This window comes from Pygocentrus nattereri, chromosome 8 (genome assembly GCF_015220715.1).
Source record: "Pygocentrus nattereri isolate fPygNat1 chromosome 8, fPygNat1.pri, whole genome shotgun sequence".
In the NCBI taxonomy this organism is placed as follows: Eukaryota; Metazoa; Chordata; class Actinopteri; order Characiformes; family Serrasalmidae; genus Pygocentrus; species Pygocentrus nattereri.
Genome location: NC_051218.1, coordinates 11,597,658 through 11,624,598, shown reverse-complemented (window position 1 = coordinate 11,624,598; position 26,941 = coordinate 11,597,658). Strand labels below are relative to the sequence as shown.

The window sequence follows — 26,941 nt, the reverse complement described above, 5'->3', positions numbered from 1 at the left end:
TTTCTTCATCATACCAAATTTATGTTGGACATGGGTTAATGGACAAAGTAGTAAAGTATTGAAGTAATTCCTGGGGAGAAATGTGATCTGTGATTAAAAACGTGTGTATTGATGTGTTGCTCAGAAAAAGAACTGGGTTTTTGATCATGATATGAAGGCCTCATCTTATATTTCAAAGATATGCACTTTCTACATGTAATTTAAAAACATTGGGTTGCTGGATAGCACTTATATGCTTAAATAAGGAGATTTTCACAACTTATTCATTGAGATGTAAAAACATAGATTTATTTGATGTAAAATGATTGATTGTAAAAAAAAAATTCTGTTCCTATTCTTTCCTATTTCATTACAGTGGATCATCTGATGTGTACAAATCAGGGGCCACAATGTTTTTTATTATTCAAAGTACAAACAACATAAATGTCCCCTTAAAGGTACAACAGTAGTTTTAAGGTCCAATTGTGTACCTTAAATTGCACTTCCCAATGAAAAGGTATGTATTTGCACCTTTTCATGACCTAGTGTTTTAAAACAGAACAGGAAAAAAGCCTGGAGATGAGATGCGGTGTGTGAAAATACGATTTCAATGGATTATGGTATATTTATGTTCCCTGCACTTATTATTTTTATTCTTAATCATGGTGAAATAGCGTAAAATCAAATGTTTGAAGACCAATTTGTCCTGCAATCATCTGCATGTGCCTCTGGATTTAAAGAAATAAACTGCAACCCAAAGGTTTGTGTCAAAACTATCGTAAAACAGTGCCACAGGAATCAGGCACTGTGTTCATTACCAGTCAATGTAATAACTTTCTGTGAGGGAGCTTTTAGAGGCATTAAGCACTTTGGGCGTCTGGTTCCTATCACCACTGCAGTGAACGATTCTGTTTAAATCTTAGTCAGGATATTATGGAGAACTTTTGAAAAATGGTTGGAATTCCCCTTTAACTCACATCTCTTGCCTACCAGCACCCCATAACTGCTTCATCAGTTTTGCACAGTCACTGGCAGGGCTCTAGTGGAGTATATATAGTATATATAGTTTCATCGACTTGACTCCTTTTGGCCCCTTAGATCAATAATTGCTGAAAATAGCTCTGAGAGGTATGTTTCTAAAGATACTTTTGGTTCATGTTGCAAGAGCCAGAGACCTCCTCATCGCCCTTGGATCTTGAGTGCTGAGTAATAGGCCACGGGCTTTAATGTGGGAAGACAATGCCGACAGTAGGTGCTGCACTGAGGACTGTTTATAGTCATTTCTTGGTCGTTCTAGCTTTAGGTAAGCTACAGTATGTATAACAGAATTACTGTAAAGCTGCCGGGGCGGACCACCATAGGTTTAGGAAGGGTGCCGTCTGTACGCGTTGTAGTTTTTTCCCCCACAAGTTTTCCTGTTCGATACCGCGAACCTAAACATAAAAAGCCCAAAGTCCTTTGTAGCGTCTCTCGTTGCTAAGCGACGCAGAGCGAGTTTTTTCCCCACCTATATCCCGACAAACTATCGTAAAACTGCTTCTGAATGTTATACGGCCTAGTAACCAATCGTTAAGCGGGTGGGCGGGGCCTGTTGGAATGCGGGTGGTGGAAAAGAAAACCACAACGTGTCCGGTCCCGATCGAGGCGAAAGAGCTCGCCTCTCAGTCAGCGCGCGCGCGCACACACACACACACACACACACACTCCCCCACGCTCTCACACGCTCTCACACTGACACGCTCACTCTCGCGCCACAGTCAGCTCAGCCCTTCCAGGAGCGCAGTACAGCGCGCGCGCCGCGCTTTCTCTTCGGTTTTGATGCATCAGGTGAATCCACGCGGTCAGGAGATCTGAGAGTTGTGGAAAGGTCCGTTTTGTTGTGTGCGCTTTTTGTTGTAGCCGGTCAGTGTCACCGCGCGCCTCCCTCCCGCTGCAGCGTGGTCACCGCGTGATGGAAATAGCGTATCTGTCGGGGGAGTGAAGGAGGCAGCCCGCGATGGACGGGGCGGACGGCGCGGCCCCGCGCACCAACTCGAGCGCGGACGGGCAGTACGGGAGCGCGTGCGACACGGCGCTTAGCACGCTGCTGGCCGTGGCCGTGTACGTGCTCGTCAAAGCGAGCCTGGACGGCATTCGGCAGTGGCGCGCGCGCATCTCCGTGCTGGTGGTGGGCTCGGGACCCATCGGGCTGACGGCGGCGCTAGTCGCTGTCCGCACGGGCAAAGTGCTGAAACTCACCGTGCTGGACGAGCGCTACAGGACGGCGCTGCTGTGCAGACCGCAGCAGATCGCGCTGGACCCGCGCAGCGTGCGCTTCCTGCTGGGCCTCGGCGTGGACTTCGACAACATGGAGGGCTGCTGGCACAACGAGCACTTCTTCACCAAGATTGGAGTGTTTCAGGAGTACCTGCTCAGCATACTGGAGCAGAAGAAGCAAAAAGTGGACGTGAAAGTGCACTTAGGCACAAAGGTTAGTGAGGTCATGCTTCTCTGTATTTTTAAGGAGGTAGGACTGGTGTGAGCCAGGGTGCTATATGTATATGAGTTAATCAGGGTGATATCATATGATACTAGAATGGATCATGGTGATATACTGTAATACTAGAGTGAACCAGGGTGATATAGTGTAATGCTGGAGTGGACTATAGTGATACAGTGTAAAACTAGAATTCACTAGGGTCATATAGTGCAATACTGCAGTTGACTAGGGTGATATAGTGTAATGCTGAATTGGATTAGGGGGGTATAGTGTAATGCTGGAGTGACCAGGGTGATATAATGTTGACTGGTTTAAGTTCCACACTGTATATATATATATATATATATATATATATATATATATATATATATATATATATATATATATATACACACACACACACACACACACACACACACACACACACTGTATTGCCAAAAGTCTGCCTTCACATGCATATGGGCTCTTCTGGGAAGGCTTTCCACAAGGTTTAGGAGTGTGTTTATGGGAATTTTTGACCATTCTTCCAGAACCGCATTTGTGAGGTCAGACATTGATGATGGAAGAGGAGGCCTGGCTCACAGTCTCCACTCTAATTCATCCCAAAAGTGTTCTATCAGATTGAGGTCAGGATTCTGTGCAGGCCAATCAAGTTCTTCCACACCAAACTCACTCATCCATGTTTTTATGGACCTTGCATTGGGCACTGGTGTGCAGTCATGTTGGAACAGGAAGGGGCCATCCCCAACCTGTTCCCACAAAGTTGGGAACATGAAATTGTCCAAAATCTCTTGGTTTTCTGAATCATTAAGAGTTCCTACAGTTCTCCTGGAAACCACCAAACCCAGGGTCATCTATTGGATTGCCAGATGGAGAAACGTGATTTGTCACTCCAGAGAACATGTCTCCACTACTCTAGAGTCCAGTAGTGACACTTTACACCACTGCATTCAACGCTTTGCATTATGCTTGGTGACGTAAGGTGTGAATGCAGCTGCTTTGCCATGGAAACCCGTTCCAGCTCTCTATGCAGTTATTCAGCTAACCTGAAGGCCACATGAAGTTTGGAGGTCTGTAGCGATTGACTCTGCAGAAAGTTGGCGACCTCTGCACGCTACGAGCCTCAGCATCTGCTTACCCCGCTCTGTCATTTTACGTGGTCTACCACTTCGTGGCTGAGGTGCTGTCATTCCTAATCGCTTCCACTTTGTTATAATACCACTGACAGTGGGCTGTGGAATATTTAGTAGAGAAGAAATTTCATGACTGGACTTGTTGCACAGGTAGCGTCCTATCACGGTACCAATTCACTGAGCTCCTGAGAGCGACCCATTCTTTCACTATTGCTTGTAGAAGCAGTCTGCAGGCCTAGGTGCTTGATTTTATATACCTTTGGCCATGGAAGTGATTAGAGCACTTGAATTCAATTATTTGGATAGGTGAGTGAATATTTTTGGAAATATAGTGCATTTGCATATGTATGTGTGTGTGTGTGTGTGTGTGTGTGTGTATGTGCATCCGTGTATACCTGTATAAAAAAGAAAGGTTTGCCCAGCGTGTCACACTAAATAAAAATTAATTTTTATATTTGTATTGATTCATTACAGTTATAATAGTAGAAATGGTAAAAAGAATACTTAAAAGAATGTAATTATCACTACAATTTGTTTACAGTGAAATACAATGGCAGGTGGAAACATTGTCTCCAGCAAACCAGTAGATCCAGAAATGATGTTATAAATTTAATTGCCCAGGATTGTGCAGGAGAACAGTCTGGGAGACTAAGGCTTCTGAAGGAAGTTCTGCTCATCCAGATAAAGCTTCTGAGTCTCTCTGGTAAAGCACCCAGCAGGACACCTGACAGAGCAGATCCAGCTCAGAGCACCAGAGGAGTGAAGATGAAAGTGACTGAACCTATTAAAGACTTTGGGCGCCTCTTGGCAGATTTAAAGGCAGCAGTAATCACATCAGCATGCATCCCACGGTGTTTGATTGGCTTGGAAAAGTTTCACATGAAATGTAGCCTCATGTTCTCTTTCGAGAAAGATTTGTAGATTTCTGGACGCCTGCCCACCTTCAAGGTGACAACTGGTTTTCATCTTGTGAGGAAGGAAAAAGAGAGACACATTGGGACAGAGAAAAAGGGCAGTGGAAGGAGGAGGTTAGAGGACGGAAAGCAAAAATACACTCTTAAAACTAAAGGAGCCAAAAGTGTAAGTTTGGAGCTATACCAAAGAGGAACCACTACAGGAATTTTCAGTGAGTGGTTCTTTTAAAGAACTATTTCGTAAATTAGATTTATGAGCATGAAGACCCTTTTCAAAATTTAAAGAACTTTGACGGAATTTTGATACCAATTAAAAATAGGATTTTAAAATAGTACAATATTTGGTTGGATGCTGCATGAACGTGCTGGTGCTGACTGTATTCTGCATAGTGTTGTGTGCAGGAAACAAGGGTTTGCATGTCAAGCAGTCGATTCACCCGTACATTGGCCCCTGCTATTCCACCCCGTTCTGTGGGATTGTTCTGTGCTATCATTAGAAAACAGCCACTGCCTCCGGAACAAGAGTGCAGAGGCACAGCAGTAAAAAAAAAAAAAAAAAACCTGAATGCACGAGTGAGATTGAACAGAGACAGCAGCCTTGAGCAACGCCACTGCCTGGCATGCAGAGGATTAGAATGTGAAGGATGTTCTAAGAGCAGGAGAGTTTTCCATTAAACCTGATGAAGAATGAAATGTTCCTTAAGGGGAAGCGGTAGGTATGGAACGTATGATGAGAAATGAATCTTCAAAGCGTTCCTCTGTGAGATTGGGGAAATGTTGGTTATTCTTCTTTGCAGTGGGAACTTCTACTGACAGACCGCAGAAGGCCAGGGGTCTGCTGCGTGTCTCCTCACAGGTCCATCACTATACAGCCTGCTTCAGGCTCGATTGCAGTCATTTAGGCAAAACTTGTTTTGAAGTTAATGTAGCTAATAAATAATGGAAGCATGTATATGCATATGCATGTATTTAATTTCTTTATTAAAGTACCTTTTTCAAGTATCTGTCTTTTTTCAAGTATTTCCATTTTTTTGACATTCTTTTACTTTCACTCCACTAATTTCTTTTTAACTCCATTACTTTATGCAATAAACTGTGAAGTAAAAACTAGACTTTCCAGAATACAATATACTTTTACAAATAAATTCAACCAATCATAGTATATCTTTCACTTAATGCCTCCCTTAATACCCAATGTCCAATAGGAGCTCAGCAACTGTAACTAGGCCCAGGCAGCTCTGCCAAGCTTTCAGAATGGCTGGAAATCATGTAAGGTTGTGTGGCATTTAAAGATCATTATCAGATACATGATATTGCAGGAGTTGGAAGTGAAATTCAAACCATTTCCTAAACTGAAGACCTGAAGTCTATTAAGTGACACAAGTGGCTGCTTCAGGACGCATGGCCACCAGGGGGCCTCCTAACAAATTCTGGTTTATTACTGTACTGTCATCTTGTCTTGCTGTTGTTGGCAATTGTGTGCCTTTGTTCCTAAGTGACTAATATTTTAATACAAGAATGGTGCTAAAATGATGTGTATGGAATATTTTCAAAGGCATCATTAATGATTTGTGTATTTGTCTGACTGTCCTTCTTTGACAGACCACTTTCAAGCCTTGCCTTGTTTTCTAGGCCCTCCAATCACTGCTTATCAACCATTTTATCTGCCTTTCACTCTTCAGTCTTCAGTTCAGCCAGATGCTAATGTAAATCTCTAGATATGCTGATAAAAATCATGTTGTTATCTACTTCCAAAGATAAAACAGAAATAAAAACATTGGATTAATCTGTGTGGTTGACATCACCATCAGCTGAACTTGCTTATCAACAGCAGTGTCTACTCAAAGATGAGTCATTTTATTGCTTCATTGATCATATGAGCTCATTTGACTGAATAATAATATATGTGTACAAAAATACTTTAGCTGGTACGCTAAAATAGTTAGTCTTCACTGAACCATCCAAATCACTTAAATGAGCTATTATAGCAATGTGTTGAAGGTGCAGTGTATAAAAGTATGAGGAGTCTAGCGGTGAAGCCAAAGCTTGCAACCAACTGAATGCCCACCCTTCCAAGCGTGTAGTAAAACCTGAGAAGGCTGCCATGTTTTTGCTTCTTTTAGGACAAGGATTCACTCTGCCTTGCTTTTTCTTGTGCTAAATAATACATATGAACCTACATTTGTCAAAGTTTGGGTTCTCAAGCTTCTCACACAAAATAGTTAGTCAGCACTGGCAGCAACCACTGATTCTTCCTCCTACGTAGTCTAGCCAGTGCTATAGCATCATCAAATTCAAGCTGCCACCTCAACATAAAAATGTGAAAAGCTCTCTCTAGAGTCAATGTTTGGCTGGTCTGTTCTGGGCGACTGTAGAAACATGGTGGTGCAAACTGGGGTCCTTAGTTGGAAGAGGACCCACTCCCTATGTTGATGAGAATGGCTCATTCTAAGCTAACAGAAACTTGTAGTTACAGGTGATTATACACTAATAAAAACATGGTTTGGTAAACTATATTCCGTTTCTGCTAATAGATAGCAGATCTAACAGATCCCAAATCTCACGTAGGCTGTGCAGTTACATCATTAAGTACATGAAGTACATTAGCTGATCAAACTCAAGCCTAGTAGAGCAGCAGAGTTAATGGCCTTCTTAACTTTCACTTTCACATTGACAGTGGAGTATTTTCTGGGATGGTTCTGTATGTTTTGCCATCAACTATTTTGGAAATACATTTCTGCTATATTCTGCCTTGCAGAAACAGGCTTAACTCACTTAGCCCATATGTTTGTTGTATATTTATGTTGCATATACTTTTATTTGACTACTTTTACTCAGGTACTAGCTTGGTGTATTTTGGCCATTACTGCCAATTAGCCTGGTGCTGCGGCATCCCACAGGAAAGAAAAATCTAAAAAGACATCTCCTTAATGTCCACCCAATATATCTTGGCTGAGTGACTGCATTTGGTTTAAGAGAAAAGAATAATGTAACTGATTTATTTTGCTTAGCTATTGCTTTAAATCTTCAAATCACAGTGTTTTGTAATCTCAGACTGTGAACAGCACTGAGTGATGTGTTGTGTGAACTGACTGAATTTGATGCTGCACTACCCGTGGCAGGCTTTACGTACAGGTGATTGCATTGAGAAGAGGCTGGGCAACAGTGCTGACACAGGAAGAAGGTGAGAGGGAGCAATAAAGCCTTTTAATAGATTCACTGTTCCCCTTTGGTTTTCCTCCCTACTTCTCGCACTTGCTTTATCTCTCTCTGTCTGTGTCTCAGATCAATGCCTGTGATTTGGAGCTGACCTGCTGCTCTCCTCCTCCCCATCTCATTCTTTTGTAAGGGCCAGTAGCTTTTCACTGCCCGCCGCAGGAGCATTCATTCCTGACTGGACATGAAGACGCGTTTATTTTTAGTCGTGACAGACTTTTGTTTGGGTTTCTTCAGCCTTGTTATCTGCACTGTGAGCCTCCTCAGGAGGAGCCCTAAGCAATCTCTGTAGACAATCTGAGACAATTCCTGTAGGGAGGGTCCTACTTGTTCAAGAATTTTAGCAAAAGATATGAGGTGATGATATTATTATGACAGCTACTGGTGTCATCATAAAATATCACATCTCCAAAATAAATCACTTTCTAGGAGAAGAAAAAATGCTGCACTGTAATGTATGTTAACACTTCTATTGATCCATTCCTCATGAAATGTTTACAAAAAAGAAAAAAAAAAGGTATGAGTTAAATGCTTATATGACAGCAATAAATGTTTCTCTGCAAAATTCAGTGACCAGCAGCATTCTGGTATAAAATGATGGTGCATTTGTATATTTACACAACGGTTTGTGTTAGTTGCTCATCCTGTAAACATCCAGTCGCATGCCAGAGAGTCTGCATTCAACCTGTCTCATTCGTACATTAAGCCGTATCTAGTCTTACCTATTTTAAGCCTGCACTGATGTAGCCGGACACACTGAGGGCCTCACATCTAATAAAGTAAACTAGAATTGAGTTTGATTTGATTTAGGGGTCTTTTAGTTGATGAGACGTCCGTCTGGCTCAGTGTGAGTGGGAAGCAATGGCCAAACATCCCACTGCAGTCGTGCTATCACGTCCTTATAATTATCTACACTTTAAACATGCTCCCTATCCTGTCTCTGAGCTGGACATTGATACATGATATAGCCTATATTAAGAATAATTGAATTGTAGATTTCTCATACGCCCACATTTCCTTGGCCTACTGAATTTTTTGTAGTTTTCTTTCATTCTTCTTTTCTTTCTTTAACCAAACTAGTAGTTCCTTACAATGTTGGCTTTGAGACAGAGTAATAAAGGCTGATGATCTTCATGGACATGGTATTTTTCCAACAGAGAACAGAGAACTCTAAATAAATTGTTTAAAAATAACATTTCTGGTAAATGTGTAGCATTACCCCTATCCTGAAGCTATCCCATTAAACCTATGTTTTTAGGTAAGGGGTCACATTACAGTCTGTTCAGTGTCAAATGGGCTGGACCAGAATAAATCTGTTTAGCAGGCCAAAAACACAACTGCTCATTAATGAGTTTGAGATCTGAACAGAACTGAAAAAAAACAAAACATTGAACAAACATCATCTACTAAACAAATGGACAGCCTGACTGAAACTGTGATATAAGATGCTTAGAATATCTCATCTTTTACACAATGTCTTCATGCAAATCTCAAAGAATGGATAGGTGTACGAGGGCATCAATATTTACCTTCAAAAAGAACATGTTAATTGCAAATGTGAGCATGGAATTTTCCTTTTTACTCTTAACTGCTTTAATAAACTGTCAATCATGTCTAAGGCCAAGCTAATAAAAGCTAACTTATCTGTAACATCCTTGTCCTTGTCTTTGTCTGTTAAATCTTGTTTACCTTCCCTCGTGTCTCAGCCAGACTATTTAAGCCCAAAGTCAAGAATATCCGGTAGGAAAAAAGCTGAGGGATCTTTGGGTTTATGTTAACTGAGAAATCCTGCTTTGTGAAAAGTCCCCCTGGCCATGTGCTTTTGATTCATTTTGGTTTTCCTGCCCTCATCTGGCTCCACCCTTTCTTCTTGCCCCTCACCTGTCAGGTCTACAGCCTTGCCTGATGTTTCTTGTTCATGTTCCCAAGTATTTATACCTCTTGTCTTGCTCTTTGCTTGGCATTGTTTGCTACTTGTAGCCCTGTTTGCTCTGTTAGCTTTGTTGGTCTGCAGTTTTCCAGTTTTCTTAGTGTACAGCATCAGTCTTATTTCTTCCTTTATTTTTTTCCCCATGGATTTTAACAAAACCAACTTCCACTTGGATCCTGCTTCCTCTCAAGTTCAATCAATGATATATTAGCTACTACCTTGTCTTAACATTTTTAATATTATTTATCATTAAGTATCATTTTAAACTGGATGTTAATAAATACAATAACTGTGACTGCAGGTTTTCACTCAAAACAAGCTGGAGCACGTCGGGATCCAGAGCTCCTCATCTTCAGCCCACAGACGATGTGGAAAAGCTTTACTAATTAATTCAAAGTTTTACTTTTAATTTCATCCATTTTCTAATTTAAAAGGAAAAGCACATAAAAAAATTGAAAAAACGTTCTTGCAAAAGTTAAAGAAAAGTGAAGAATCAATCTTGTCAGATGTAAAAACCAAACTTCAGCCGCAGCTTCGGTTCAAAGGAAAGAAAAGGCTTTCTTCATTTTTTAGTTCTAATGTGACAAAATGGCGCCCGAAAGCCAAAATGTACAGACACTTCAAAAACCATACATTTTATACCACTCTTGGGTGAGCTTATCACCCCTCCCGGGGGTGAGATCATCGCCCCCCACCTTTTTTTGATACATCCTGAAATCACCTTGGGTACCAATAGAACTGTTTTTTTCAAGCTTTCTTAGGAACCCTTATTTCCTAGGGATATCAACATATACATATATATATATATATATATATATATATACTTTTTTATATAATTCCTTTATCCTGGCACACTAGGTCACCAAGTGTTGGATGCTCTCCTCATTAATTTTGATTAACGGGCTAGTTGCTACTGGCTCTTATCTATTTCTCTCACTAGCGGCTGGCTTATTTTTGCTGAATGTGCAGCACTTCTCAGGCTCCTAGGCCAGGTGCACTTTACCATCAAAGATCTCTTTCATGGCCTACACTATCTGCTCCTGGAGCGGAAACTCCATATTTGGATGTGTTAAGCCTGCTGTTCAGGCAACTGGATCTGTTTGTCTCTGTTTAATGCTCATAACTCTGTCTTTAATCATTTCTAAGTTAATGATTATTACAAAACTTTTATTAAAAGGTGATTTAAGAACATATTTCTTCAAAAACCCCAACAAGCACACTTAATTCTTCTGGTTTAATCAGTTCGTCTTAGTCTTCAAACATTTCATCAGGAGACCTCCTGCTTTGTTGGAGTGAAAACCTGCAGTCTCACCGATTGGACACCCCTGCCTGTCTATTAAAAGTTCTGTCACTGAGCTGCCAGTCTGGAGAAGTGCTTAGAGATGGTTGTGAAGCAGTGATTGGTTGAGGTCCGTCCATACATGCATTCATTCTTAGCAACTGCTTGGACAAGCTTTTCAAAAGTGTAATTTAGCCTGATAAGAATTTATAGCACATGACTCAGTTTTTTACAGAACAACTACAAATGGACCACCACAATGTTTGGAATTGCTAGATAAGGTTAATGCTGTATTACTGGGATGCACTATGTTGTTGTGGCTAATCAAACAAGGCAGGTTTGAAAGGACACTGGCATTACATCTGCCACTATGCTAAACTTGATGGTCTGACAACAGCTATAGCAGATCTGTTGTACCCTCCAAGTCTCATCCATACAAAATATTTGTAGAACAAAATGATTCATTTATATGCATTAAAATGTTACCGTGTTTGAGTTGTGCTTTCTGATCTTGAATGGGATTTTTGCCAGTGCTCTGTAAAGCTAGGCAAACTTTGTAGTAGTTACAAAATAACACACTTGTGGAGGGACCACAAGTAGGTGAATTCCAACCACTGTGTCACTTAAAGCACTCTCTCTCTCTCTCTCTCTCTCTCTCTCTCTCTCTTTCTCTCTTTCTCTCTGTCTCTCTTTCTCTTTAGTTCACAGATGAGTATCTGAGGCGGATCCCGAGTGGAGAATGGCCCCGGGTGATTGTAGTAGCCGATGGCTCTTGTGGGGACTCCTGCTCTGTGCTGGGCATTAGCTCAGAGTACATTGTAGAGTCATGCCACGCCTATGGAGCGAATGCCACCATAGAGAGACTGGACCAGAGACAGGTCAGCTTTACAGACCATTAACTCCTCTAATACAACTGGACACCAGGGAAGTTGGACATACCAGCAGCCTAGGCCTGCTTTCCAAAAACTGCAAGCACATCTTTAAACACTCTCACAGTTAAAGTGACACTCTGGCCAAAATGAAAATGCAAACATCTGTTCTAAACAGGCCTGCTCACCTCCAGCAGAAGTGCAGCAGCAGTCTGTAGGGGGTGGTTTATCTATTTAAAGACTAGAAAAAACACTTCTGATCGTGTACCTTAAAGGTGAGAGAAATGTTTGAAAAACATTGATGTACGAAAACACAATGAGGATAAAAATACAATAAAGGCTGCAATTCTGCACTACAGAACGTTACATGATATGACAAACAGCATATTAAATGGTAGTTTTATGTTAGAATGCTCCTTTAAAATTACCTAAGATTTTAGGAAGCTGAACCAAGCATATAATCCAGTTAAAGGTATAGGTTGTATGAAAGCATCCAGATGTAGATGATATTACAGGAACAATATTGTCATTACATTACATTTCAATAAATGTAAGTATTGTTTTGTTTTTTTATTTTGTTTAAATCAACCAATTGTTCCAACTTCTGTTTCTTTTGTGGCTTTAGCATCCACCATGATTAGAATTATCCTGATATTACCAGCATTGTCATTGTTATCATTATTTAAATAATGGTTGTGTGAACAGGGTTTAGCCAACAAAGCTATAATGCAGAATAAATCAGAGAGAGACAGGCTGGACGCCCCATTATACACTCATATGCAAAAGTTCGGGCACCCCTGCTGACCGTGACTGATGATTAAGTGAAAATCAGATGTGTTACATTCTTGCACTGTTTACTTTCCTTTACCTTCCTCCTGTGCCTAGCCCTATGCTTTTTTGTTCTTTTTGCTCCTGCCATCTCCACTGTCTTGCCTCTTTGTTATCTGTCTCGCCTGTGTGTTGTCCATAGTCCCAACCCCTCAATAATGCCAAATGTTTCTTGTTTCCTCTTTGTGTATTTACACCCCTGTGTTTGCTCAGTCTTCCATTTCCTGCGTGACCTTTTGTTTGCTTTTGCCTGTAAGGTTAGTACTGTGTCACGTCTATTTGTTCTTCCCTTGTTTTATTGTTTCTGTTGTTTTACCACAGACCTTTCCATTCTACTCATGCACTTGTGTTCAACATTTGCAGAGGCTTGTAGACACTGCTCTTCCAAATTATCTTCTGGAATTAAAGGAATTATTAGGGGGTTCATCCCTTTTGCTACAGTAACAGCCTCTAGTCTTCAGGAGAGGCTTTACTCCCGATGTCAGAACACTGTTGTGAGGTTTTGATTGTAATCAGCCACAATAGCATTAGTGAAGTCAGACACAGATGTTTTGGATCACTCCAGATTATCCCGAAGGTATCTGATAAAACTTGATTACTGTAGGGAACACAGTTCCCTTTATACCCCTCTGTCTAATGCTTGACAATTGGCATGGTGACCTTGGGCTCATGCTAACATATGATTACTGCCTGCAAAAAGAACTTTCAGTTCATTTCCTCTGAGGCAGGCAGTGCCTTTCTTTAGAAAATACATCTAATCAACTCTGCAGATCTAAAAGTGAGTTCTTACCTTGATGCTAAATATACTTCAGTGGAGAGGCTGTGGCTGCATAGCTCTATCACTGCATCACTCATGTGGCTTTTTATTTTCATATCGTACTGCTTTAGTTAAATCCTGCATATCAGAGCTGTAGCTGTGAGACAAGTGATAAAAAAAATGCTCAGGCCAGCAAAGGTCAGACAGAAGGCAGATATGGTATCTGATGGAGACTGAATGAAAGGCAGACCAACTGTGGATGCCAGTTGCACTTATTTATTTAATAATCCAGAAACTGCAGCCTGCAGATTGAGTGCTTTTAGCAAGATAGGAGTGACAGCTTGACCAGCTGCCACTGCTGCTTATGAGCGTGGAGTGACTGAGAGATAAATGTAAGCTATTTAGTAGTCAGTGGGGGGTTTTCAGTGACAAATGGGGAGCAGATGGGTTCAAGGAAAGGTCTGCACAGGCTTGATCTTTTATACTCACAGTTAGGCAGCCATACACAACTACCACTACACTGAAGCCTACTGGACTACTACTACTATAACTAATACTACTACTACGGCCACTAGTTCTACTAATAATAATGATGAAAATAATAATGACATTGTATTGGAGACATGAGGGGGTGGGGGGAGGGGTGGTGGGCATGACAGGCTCTCTTTATTAATCACCAGGCAAAAAAACACATACAAACGCAATAGTAATGTGTCATTCATTGCTTGGCTCTTTTAAGTGAAAGTTGGGAGTTGACTTAAGGAGCCATTTTTTTTCTTTTCGTTTTTGTGAAATTAAGATAAAACAAATGCTTTTGTGTTATTTCTTAGCTGGTTCCCAGTGTGGCTCACTACTTATTGTGATTTTTGACTCTAACCTGCCTTGTTGGTGACTGGTTGATGGTTTTTCCTACATTTTTCCTGCCGCTTGAAATTCATACAGTAAATTTACTTATTAACATCTAAAACATTTTTATAACCAATATAATGCAATTTACGTTAATTAGAAATTAGACTAAGGTTTTATTGAAAAAAAAAAGTACTATTAATTTGACTAATCAAGAAATTTGACAGTGTATCTGAATAAAGGACTATTTGGGAACTGAAAGAGTCAACTTTTATTAAATGATCTGACTCACTGAAAATGATCTGACTTACTGAAAATGATCTGACTCACTGAAAAGAAAAACAATGTCTATCACTGAAACACAGGTCATCTCTAGCCATACTATTCCACCCCCTGGTAAACACAACCCACTCTAACTAAAACCACTCCCGAACACATAGCACATTCCTTTAACTGACAAACAACAATATAGACAATATTAATACCCCTTTTTTACTAGAAGCATGCACATTTCATGGCAGTATAGCTGAGCTAAAGCTTAAAGCAGAGCAAAATAAGTCTTGTGTTTTCGTTTGTGTTTGCGTTTTTTGTGTTTTTAGCCTATATTAGGACATTAGCACATACTGTGACATACTTACAGCCAAGATGGTGAAATGCTACTTCAATAAAACAGACATGAAATGTTGTGGCTCCCAAGGTGGTTAGATTTTTTGTTGAAACTTGACATAATGGCTCTTCTTAACATTTGGGTTGCCAATTCATGGTCTAGGCCTATAGATATAATTGCATTCCATATATAATTATAATGGTATCGTTCTAAAAGACGTTGCAATTGATTGAAAAGTAACAAGTAGCAGTCAAAGCGAAGGTGAAGGAGCTCCCTAAAGTTCTCAGGGAAAACATTATTACACACTTGAATGAAATAAACTGCAGAGCCTCAGGAAAGACCTTAAACAGTCTTTGCAGTTGTTCCAATAATATTCAGGTGGAAAGATGGAGCCATAACTGATTGTCCCCAGATAGGTGCACCATGGTGCTCTCAGATTAATGATAAGGAAGATAAGTGTGTGGCCGGCAGTCACTCGATAAACAGTTGCATGATGACCTGAAAGCAGGAACAGCAGTTACACAGAGAACAATAAGCAATGAACTGCACACCAATTGCACTATGTTTCCAAAAGTATTCGCTCAAATTTAGTGACATCCCATTCTTAATCCATAGGGTTTAATATGATGTTGGCCCACCCTTTGCAGCTATAACAGCTTCAACTCTTCTGGGAAGGCTTTCCACAAGGTTTAGGAGTGTGTTTATGGGAATTTTTGACCATTCTTCCAGAAGCCTAGAAGCACATTTGTGAGGTCAGACATTGATGTTGGACCAGAAGGCCTGGCTCACAGTCTCCACTCTAATTCATCCCAAAGGTGTTCTATCAGGTTGAGGTCAGGACTCTGTGCAGGCCAATCAAGTTCTTCCACACCAAACTCGCTCATCCATGCTTTGTGCGCTGTTGCGCAGTCATGTTGGAACAGGAAGGGGCCATCCCCAAACTGTTCCCACAAAGTTGGTAGCATGAAATTGTCCAGAATCTCTTGGTCTGCTGAAGCAGTGGCTGGTTAGTGTAGTGGTTAACACCTTTGCCTTCTACGCTGTAGACTGGGGTTCAGTCCCTGACCAGGGCAAGCACCCTACACTATACCAATAAGGGTCCTTGGGCAAGACTCCTAACACCACCTTGGCCTACCTGTGTAAAATGTTCAATTGCTCTGGATAAGAGCGTCAGCAAAATGCCATAAATGTAAGCAGTAAGAGTTCCTTTCACTGGAACCAAGGGGCCAAGCCCAACCCTGAAAAACAACCCCCACACCATAATCCCCCCTCCACCAAAACTTTACACTTGGCACAATGTAATCAGACAAGTACCGTTCTCCTGGCAACCACCAAACCCAGACTCGTCCATTGGATTGCCAAATGGAGAAGCATGATTCGTCACTCCAGAGAACATCTCCATTGCTCTAGATTCCAGTGGTGGCACTTTACACCACTGCATTTGACGCTTTGCATTGTGCTTGGTGATGTAAGGCTTGGATGCAGCTGTTCGGCCATGGAAACTCATTCCATGAAGCTCTCTATGCTGTTCTTGAGCTAATCTGAAGGCCACATGAAGTTTAGAGGTCTGTAGCGATCGAACGTGATTGGAACACCTGAATTCAATGATTTGGATGGGTGAATGAATAAGTTTGGAAATATAGTGTATCTCTGTTCATAAGCCCACAGCAAAACTCCTCTGCTGAAAAATGAGCATGGAGATCTAAAACATGCACATGATTTAGACAAATCAGAATTCCTTTCAAACCATATGACAAGACAATTCAGCTCACCTTGTTTTGAGAAAGAAGGTTTGCGCACATTAACCAAAGAATACCATCCCCACAGTGAAGTACCGGGGTGGTAGCATCATGATATGGAGCTGCTTTTCTACAAATAGTACTAGAACATTACAGGACATAAGGGAAGTACCAGAACATATTAGAGATTAATTTAATTTCATCAGCCAAGAAAGAAGTGAAGATGTTTCAACACAACAATGACCCCAAACAAAGTACATTTTTCTAAAAAAGAAGGAAAAGGTGCTTGCATGGCCTGGCCAATCCACGGACTATAATCCCATTAAAGATTTATAGAGGAAATTTTGAAATTAGAAAAGTCCCAAGTTCCAAGTGAAATGTGGCACAATTAAACCACAACGCTACAAAAACATTTAATATTTCTTTCCATAAATGTCTCCTATCTGTAGTTGCCAAAAACAGCTTTGCAACAAAGTATTATTGTTTTTAATTTGTATTTTGTCCCTACCACATCTTGGTTTATTCTTATACATACTAAAGTACAAAGTCAAAAGGACGTGTGTAAATGTTAAGTGGACATACGACAGTGTATTAAACAACAAAATCAAGTGTGAATCTTTCATCGCCCTCACTGCATACAGCACTTTTCATTTTAGTTACAAAATCATAAACTGCTTTACACAAGAAAAGAAGCAACACATAAGGATGAAACATCATGGTTGAAATGTTATGTGTTCCTGAGTTGTGTGTATGTTTTCCTGAAAGAGATTGGGGTCAACTGAGGCCAGGGGTTCATGCTCACTGAGTGTCATTTCTGAATCTTCATTTCAGCTGTAATAGAGACCAGTCATTTCCTTATATGACCTGGCTGGGTCACACTGTGCTAACATTTCTGCATTTATTAGAAAACAGTGCCTGCTCATCTAGTAGATTCTGCCTTACATAGGAAATATGATTATTCAGTCAAATTTCCTATCTTCATTGCATCAGTGTAATGTTTGATCGAGTCAGAAAGGGCGATGGTCAGTTTTTAGGCCACCGTTTGACAGAAATAGAAAAGGCAAAATGATGAGCTTTGTTTCATTCACAATAAATGAAAGGGAACTTCTTTACCTCTTACTTCTACAGCTGCATGAAACATGGTCATTTGTCATTGATCTGCTAATGAATAAATGTACCTAGCTGTTTGTGATCTAATTGCCAGGGTAATTTCTGCATTATTACACATGGAGATGAAACACACCAGCATTGTTGACGTCAGTGGAATGATGTTTACATCAGGGAATAATGAGTGCAGTGGAAAATGGTGATCATTCCACTTTAAAATCCAAGTGAAAGGAAGTCAACTTCCTGCGTCAACTAGGTCAGCAACCGGTTGACACTGTTAACACTTAACATTTACGTGCACACTGTAGCCTGACTAAATTCTTAGTCTAAGCAAAACCCGAAACATATAATGAGAAAAAGACTAGTTTATTTATAGTGCTGTTTACATGCACGGCAGCGGAGTCTGACTGACCAACATCAAACACCCCAGAGCACACTACCATGTCAAAATGCCTATGTTCCTTTTTATTCTTTCAACTAAATATCTCATCATCTCTGTTTCTGACAGAACATTTTAGAAGAGGAACATCTCCTCCCCAGGGCTGTTTCTTACTATAAGTGGTATAAACCATATGGGTCCCTTTGAGTATTGAGTCTGTAGTTTTATTATTATTATTACTGTAATATCATTGTTTATTTAATAATTTTCATTTACTACAATTACATTTAATTATATTTAATTGATCATTTTTCAAGGCGGCCCGATGGCGCGATGGGTAGCGCTGTTACCTCACAGTGAGGAGGGCCTCGGTTCGATTCCCTGGCTGGGTGACCGGCGGCCTCTCTGTGTGGAGTTCCTCCGTATCTGCATGGCTTTCCTCCCACAGTCCAAAGACATGCAGTGAGGCAAATTGGACATGTTATGCCTAGTTCACTCTACACGATTTTAGCCTGGTTTTTCAGTCGCCGACTGTTTTTTGTAGATCGCTGTGGTCGGAGGCAAATCGGTGATTACTTGGCGCTCGCTCAGTCGTGTAGTGTGAACGGCTGAAAGACGCTCGCCGAGCCGTCGCCGAGTGGTCGCCGACTAATCGCAGACGCCTGGCAAATATCTAGCATGTTTAATATCCAGCCCAGTCGGCGACTGTGAGTCAACAGCAGCGTCTAGCTACAGCCAATGGGAACGCGTAGAGAGAAGCGCGTCACCGTTGAAGATCTCTCTGCGCGCCAGTCGAGGAGGACACAAACAGAATAACGGCTACAAGAGGTTCTCGCTCTACTTGGACACAAGAAATGGAGGAACAGTTGATGTTCCTTTTTCTTCTTTCTTTTCTCACTACAAATCAGCGCAGTGCCAACTCGGATTACTTGTTTATTGACGTCCATTTTGGAAATGACCTATTTTCTACGTGGTATTGCAAGTTCTCACGAGAGTTTAGTTTTCGTGTGTTCTCTTGTTTTTGGACAGCAGCCAGATGAGTCTGCGATTCCCCAGGGTGATCAGTCATGTAGTGTGAAAGCCACAACAACCGAAAGACTCGCGATTACAGCACAACCAGTCATGTAGTGTGAACAGCCCAAAACCTGACGACTGAAAAAGTCGTGTAGTATGAACCAGGCATTAGGTGTGAATGTGTGAGTGATTGTGTATGTTTTGTCTGTCTGTCCTGCGATGGACTGGGGACTTGTATTCACACCTGTATCCTGCCTTCTGCCCGATGACTGCTGGGATAGGCTCCAGCACCCTCCCTGAGGGAGAAGCGGCTTAGACAATGTGTGTGTGTGTCCACTCACTATACACTCTGTTGGTCCAACTTGTAGACATGAAGTCTGAGAGGGCAACTCATCTGTTGCTGCACAATCTATGTTGGTCATCCTGTAGTCCTTCATCAGTGATTGCAGGACACTTTTGGCTAGATATTTTTGGTTGGTGGACTATTCTCAGTCCATCAGTGATGCTGAAGTGTTTAAAAACACAGCAGTACTACTGTGTCTGATCCACTCAGACCAGCACAAAACCAACACACCACCACCATGTTTATGTCACTGCAATACCTGCTTTGAGGTGGGCCGGTGGGGTCCTGAATATTGAAGAACAGGGTAAAAGGGAACTAGCAAAGCACACAGAGAAACAGATGGACTAAAGTCTATAATTGTAGAACTACAAAAGTGAACCTATATGGTAAGTGAAGCTGATAATATGGACAAAAAGTGTAGATACATGGATGTGTAACGCATGAAGTGGCCAGTCAGTGTACATACACAATATACACAATATATATGTAGTTGTTTTGTTCTGTTTACCTTAATGTTTGTTAATATTTTCTGGGTCAAAATGGATGATGTATTAAATCTTATTCATTCTTACATGCAAAATAATATCATTGAGATCACTGGGGAGCCTCCAAGTAGGATGCTGCTGCGGTGCAACCCTGCAGAAGAAAAAAAATATATATCAAAACTTTGCGAAATCGAAGGTAGATCTGTCCAAAATATATATTTATAGCATGCCAATATAGAAGCATGTATAAAATAGCAGGTTTACTGAGTTGCGTCTAATGTGACAGGGTGGTTAAGTGAATTGAGGATTTTTATGCTGTTTTGGACACTCAAAAGTTGTGTTATTCTCTGTTCACTGTAGGTCCCCACACCTGAGATCAGGGCACACAGCCTGTACTTTGACCTGTCAGCGTACGGCATTGACGCTATTAAAGAACCTCGCAGCTCCTCTCAGGCCTCAGCCAAACCCGGATTTCACCTGAAGATCTACGGAACATTCCGGAACCGATACATGGCCTTGGCCTGCACATCCGCCGACTCAAAGATGATGCGGTTCCTGCGCCACACAGCCAACTCCTCAGTAATACACTTACACTTGCTTCACTTTTATATAATATTGTATTTTATATAATATACTTTTATATAATATTGTTGCTGTTATTAAAAAACCTCTTTACACTGTTTTTTATTCAGCATTGTTTTTTTTTACACCAAAGCTGCTCTTTACATTAAGTGAACATTTCATAACAAATGGTTTAATCTGACTTTGAGTAACAAGTAAGTGTTTTTTCCCCACCTCCTGTAAAGTAACTACAAGGCTACAAGATTCTTGCATTAGTAACATTTTGTCCTTTTAGAAAATCTGTGATTCTCCACTATCTTCCTGAACCTCTCAACTTACATAAGAAATATATTTTCTAACTATTATATTTACCAAATTATATAATATGTTGCATTAAAAGTTATGTAAGCCATTGCCTCCTGATGACAGTCAGGCAGAGCTATGGAAGTGACAGGTTTCCCTGTTCTGGGAGCCGTGTGTGCTGGCCTGCAGTGGGGTTTTCCACATGAGTGGCTGAGAGGTCCGATGAAAGCTCTCTGATGCTTTGTGAGGCTCTCAAACCTGCTCTCCTGCTCCCTCAGGCTGAGAAAAGTACTGTAACCAACCGTACCTTCAGAGGAGTGTTTCAGAGAGAGTACAGCGGAGTAAATGTCTAATCACTCCTCCAGCTGTAGCCAGTGTGGTTGCAGTTGGGTTTATGTTCATCCTGGCAGCTGTAGACAGTGGTGCTGTCTCATACTTTTTCAGCGCATACATTTTTGGCAGCATATCCTAACAGTATGTGTTATATGTTCTGTAGTGAGTGTAGATCACAAACTTAATTGCTAAAAGTTAATTTACTGGATTTTTTGCTGTGCAACTACTGCCATAAAAGTACTTGCTGCTGTCGGGAGAGAGAGAGAGAGAGAGAGAGAGAGAGACAGAGTGACAGACATAAAGAAAGTGATTTAGTTGAGCACTAATTAAAACACATACTATCCTGCTAAAATCACATGCTGGCCCATGGGACATGCATGGATGAATAGATGGATGCATTTGTGGACACAGAAAAAAAGAATGGAAAGAACGAGTGAAAATAAAGGGCAAAGTTTGTGTCACTATAAAGAGCATATAGTCAAGAACAACAGTGAAATAAAGTAAGCAAGAGAGTGCAGGAGATACAGAGAAAGAGAGAGAGAGAGAGAAAGAAAGAGAGAGGAGGAAGAGAGAGAGACGGAGAAAGGGAGGAGATTTAATAAGACAGTGGCGTCACAGCGCTCAGCTGTTACTGTGACAGAGCACGTCATTCACACAGACACATGCTGTTACCTGGTTACAGCTAGAGAGAGTCTATGTGTGTGACGGGTGCAGAAGACAGGAGACGTTACCAAGACACCATGGCAGGAGGGCGGGGGGCAAGGATGTGAGTCAGTGGAGCATGTGGCATTTACTCACTTCTTTGTGTGTGTGTGTGTGCCTAGGAAATGTATGGTACATCATTTTTCACAGTTATCATAATTCCGAAACTAAATTTAGCTAAACGCAAGTTAGGTCAACTAGATACAGTAAGGGTAAAATAAGTATTCAGTCAGTTTTTTGTGATTTAATATCCTTTAAATGCATATATCCATTTCAGGTTGATACACAAATCTGCCCTTGTTCATCAAAGTTACATTGTCAAATCTGAATGTAAAACGAGGGCATGCAAACAGTTTTGTATTCATCGGTTTCATCTTTGGTATATCTGTAAAATAAACGTCATTTCTGGTAGAAGTGTGTTTTAATTTAAGTGTAATAATTTGAAAAATACTTGACTTGCAGTAAACTAACCAAATTATTATCAATATCATTTATAATACCAATAATAAGAATAAAAATAGAAAATACATTCATACTAGTAATGTGTGCACCTGGTGACCCAGTATAAAGGTGGATGTTCTTATTTTACCTACACACTGGTATAAACAAATGCTGCAAGTCTTTCATGTTCCATTTAAAGACATTACATTGTACTTTTGTGTTATACTACTGACACTGCCCAAAACTCTACTATCTTTAAAAAAACTGGGCCTTTTTTTTAAAACTCACATTTTATTCTTCTCAGACATCCTAATTTAATACTTTAAATTTTGGTCAGCAGGGGGGCAGTACACTCACTGCTCAACCTCAAACTCTGTCTATGAGCACAGCCATTGAATGCTGTCATTTTATTGGCTCCCTAACAAAATATCAGCATGAATTATGCTGTGCTTCAGGTAAATGATACGTAATTGCAGCACTGTGGCTGTTGCTTGATTTCATGCACTGAAGCTGATCCATCATTCATACTCAGATCTCTCCTTGTTCAGGCATCACATGAAAGTTTCATGAACCAGACACTTACATGGAAAGGACACTACAGTGTGATGACAATGACCTTAAACATCCCTGCCAGTACTACTGGTTTGATAATAAGCAAGTGGAAAGTCCAGGGAACCATAACTAATTCAGCTCACCATGTTTGGAGAAAGAAGGGTTGCACTTATATTCCCAAGAAAAACATCCCCACAGTGAAGTAGACATGGTAGCATCATTGCATCTCTGCAAATTGTATTGGGCACTACAGCATATCGAGGGAAACATAAATGGAGTGAAGAATCAAGACATATTATGGGAGAATTTAATGTCATTAACTAAGAAACTAAATCTGGGGAGAAGATTAACCTTTCAACAAGACAACAACCCTAAACATACAGGCAAAATAACTAAAAAAGAAGGTGAAGCTTCTAAAGCCCAGTCAATCTCCTTGAATGAACCCCATTGACAATTTTTAAATTCTTCATCAGGGAACCCTCGTAACCTTGTGGAATTGAAGACAAGGACAAATTTTACACCACAATACTGCCAAAAGCTATTTCCTTCTTATTGAAGCAATAATTGGCAACAACAGCTTTTCAATGTATTATTGTTATTAATTTGTGGTGTCTGAATATTCTTTCCCCATCAGTTTTTTAATGTTTTCCAGTTTTCTTCCTAATATAGTCATGTCCAATTCCATTGACTAGTTAGGACTCCCAAATCACAGAATACCACCAGAGAAACAGGAGCGAAGGCAAACACACTCTTCCATTAAATCATGTGAAGCCAACCACCACATTGTTTCAAACTGCCACTAACACAGCAGCATTGGACAGCTGAACATCCTTGGAGGAGAACACTAACATCCAGTACTGTTACATCAGCTAGCATCGCGCTGGATGCGGGAAAGGGGGCTATCATACCCACCCAAAGAGAATGACTATTCCACTCTCAGCCATGAATGGCTGTAGCATTACTGGGCATCAAACTCATGATATCCTGATGATATGGCCAACACTTAGATGGTTGTGCCACTCAGGAGCCGCCAATTCAAGACATCAAGTGTAGAAGTGAACACATGCGCTGGATGTGTCAGAAAATGTCATATAATGTCTGAATACTTTCTATATTTTACAGGACATGAGCATGCTTTTCTTTGGCTGTAACTATTATTGGATAATCTGAGGTTTAGAGCTTTTTGGTTATGATAAAAAGCACACAGACCTTCATAGAAGTGGTCCAGCATTTCTTTTGAACAAAATCTCATTACATTGACATTTACATTGTTGCCTTTTCTCTCCTGGTGTAGATCATGAAGAACATATTCCACCAGTCCTTCAACGCCTATAAGACGGACATTGAGCCTCGACTAAGTGAGCTGACCCTGCAGCGGATGCAGTGCAGCCGGAAGCTATTTGAGATTATGCTGTCCCACCGGCGGGTCTGCGCTGCTTACATTGAGGGGGATAATGTGGCTGTCACTGTGGAAGGAGAGGCTGCCCGCGTGCTCAACTTTGATACCGGTCAGTTTATGGGTTCAGACCACATATTTAACATGTGCTCATAGTAACAGAAGTCATGTTAGACAAAAGCACTGCAGAGTTTAATATCATACTTTTTTAAAACAAGTAACTCATCATTTAACAGCTAACTTACAGAGCCCTGTTGGGGACATCCCATATAAATAAAAATAATGCATGGCCACGACATATTAACACATGGGAACAAGATCCTAATGTGTGGCTATGACTTAATAAGATGTAGGAACAAGATCATATTACGCTGTGGTCAAGACTTAACTGACTCATTCCCATGCCTTATTAAGACAAGCATTAGGATCTCATTCCATGCTTTTACTCATGGCCACAATTTAATTATCTCATTCACACACCTTACTAAGCTGTGACCACACATTATTTTTTTATTTATACAGGATGTCACCTACAGTGCTCTGTACTAACTAGGAAAGTCTGAGTTGTTATAAATTCTAAATTTATATTTTCTTCTATTTAAGATGCTGTTATTGCAAATCCAATTAGGAAAGCATGATCATTTAGTAATGACACTTTTTAAAATGAGATGTGCAGTGTGCACTAGGTGTGCAGTGTCAAATTTCTATTATCCAGTTATGAACGTCATGACCATAACCTTTGCTGTAGACTTTACATTTGCCATTTTGGAGGCATCCTCAGCTGCCTGGCCCTTGATATTTTGAGATTTGGAGCTGTTTTTGGCCACTGTTGAGTACTAAATTATGCTGGGAGCTTTGGATAAAAAGGCTGTCAGACTGGCCATATAGTCAATGTATTACTTGTGACATTTTACATTATGTAGTTTCTGTTATGAGCTTCCCTTTTATGATATGGTATTAATGTTTGTCTGAAAGGTTGTGGTGTGAACCTGGGCCTGAGGGGCTTGGAGTCACTGGGCATATTCATCTACAGGACTGCCACTGCTCAGGACCAGAACGATGTGTTTGAGGCGCTTTCAGCCAAAATCCAGCACTCCAAACAAGTGGCTGAGACCTTCAGACAAACAGGACTGGCCACCACATTGTTTGAATGATTGTGTGTGCCAGAAGCAGATGAGCACACAACAACAAGCTGAGAAAGAAAGAGAGAGAGAAGAGAGCGAGAGAGAGAAGAGAGCGAGAGAGAGCGAGAGAGAGCGAGAGAGAGCGAGAGAGAGCGAGAGAGAGAGAGAGAGAGAGAGAGAGAGAGAGAGAGAGAGAGAGAAAATAAATGGTTTTGTCTCTAAAAGCTTACATGACTTCATGGTCACAGTTAAAGTGTAAAACTGTGTTGTTACAACTTTGTCGTACTTGGATTGTTGTTGATTAGTGTAAGTGCCAAAAAGGACCAAAGTTTGTGTACACGTTCTTGCTCTGTGAAGAATAGGATCTAGTTTAACTTTGGTCAAAGATGACTGTGTTCTTATGGACAGAGCAACCGTCCATGTGAAGTGAAGACTTAAAAGCTTGTGTTGATGTTCTGACACGCACAGTGTCGGTCAGTGTCACAGTGTCATTAGTGTAACAATGACTGCAGTCTGCGCAAAAAGAGAAATTCCACCAGTTTTTCATAATGTCTGTATAATTAAACCATTAAAATTGAAACAAAGTTGTTCAGAGTGGTCTGATGTGAAATGCTCCATTTAACAGAAACAGAATTGTTCACATCGGTGTGTCCGAATAGTGCATGCCTCTAAAAGTTATATGCATTGGTTATGAACATGCTGCTTGATGTCTTATGACAGTTCTGAGATTAAGTTTTGTCCTAAAATATATTTTTAAACACATGCAGGACTCTCTTTTCCAGGCTTACCACTATTTGTCCATTGTCACCCTTACATATAAAAACTCAGGTGTTATTGGTGTTGTAGACATCACTGGTTGCAATCACCTCTGCAAAAAAAATCCAGGTTGGAATTTCTCTCCAATGCACCATGTGCATCAGAAAATTCTGAATTGTTTACATCTCAACCGCTAAATTTTTACAGAAATTGAGAAAAAATCAGTTGAATTCTCATTTAACCCTGTTTTATCAAAAACCCTTTGGATACCTTCATTTTTATTCAAATGCCGATTTCACTGCTGCACACCATTTCTGTCTTGTTTAAGATCTGGTTTATTATTAGTGCGTGGGAGACGCTTTCAGACTGAAACCGTTCACAGCTGCTGTGGGAAGATATTAAGTTTCTTTATTATTGTTGTTGTTTTTATTTACAGACATGCCTGGATACACACAGGTTCTGCACTCAAGTATTTTCATTCTCTGCTATATTTTACACGTATAATGAAACATCTTTGGTTAATAAAATGAAATCTAAATGGCTGTAATTCTGACTTTTTTATGCCTGTAATGTGTTTTGTTGGGTTTGGGATAAAATCATTTTTTATTTTAACTTAAGTACAAAGCAGACAATTTCAGTAGCTTGTGATCATTTGAGTCCATTTTGAGGAAGCAGAAAATAAAAAATGCTAGTAATTAATATTCATACACCTTAAGAAACCCAGAAAACAGCATGTATTTGATTTTATTGCCACCTGGTGTTAACTTCTGAAGACTGAACTGGCAGGAGAGAGTTATTCAGACTGAAGTCCAAAAGGCCACACTTACACAGGACAAACAAGTTTCCCAGTGTACCAACTACATGCTTGT

General features: G+C 40.5%; 1 protein-coding gene across 1 annotated transcript; it reads left to right on the top strand.

The window, feature by feature from the left end:
• The first annotated feature begins 1,601 nt into the window (after positions 1 to 1,601).
• Positions 1,602 to 26,610, top strand: si:dkey-234i14.6. The gene is made up of 5 exons (XM_017689626.2): positions 1,602 to 2,449; positions 11,632 to 11,808; positions 20,265 to 20,483; positions 24,091 to 24,304; positions 25,168 to 26,610. Exons 1-5 carry the CDS (start codon positions 1,976 to 1,978, stop codon positions 25,344 to 25,346), a joined length of 1,263 nt encoding a protein of 420 aa, XP_017545115.1. The 5' UTR covers positions 1,602 to 1,975; the 3' UTR covers positions 25,347 to 26,610.
• Positions 26,611 to 26,941: the final 331 nt, after the last annotated feature.

Bases quoted from the DNA above. Each gene is read 5' to 3' on its own strand.
- si:dkey-234i14.6 (XM_017689626.2), top strand. From the start codon at position 1,976: ATGGACGGGGCGGACGGCGCGGCCCCGCGCACCAACTCGAGCGCGGAC. The intron at 20,484-24,090 runs GTAATACACTTA...CTCCTGGTGTAG, and splicing joins GCCACACAGCCAACTCCTCA to ATCATGAAGAACATATTCCA. The intron at 24,305-25,167 runs GTCAGTTTATGG...TTTGTCTGAAAG, and splicing joins CGTGCTCAACTTTGATACCG to GTTGTGGTGTGAACCTGGGC.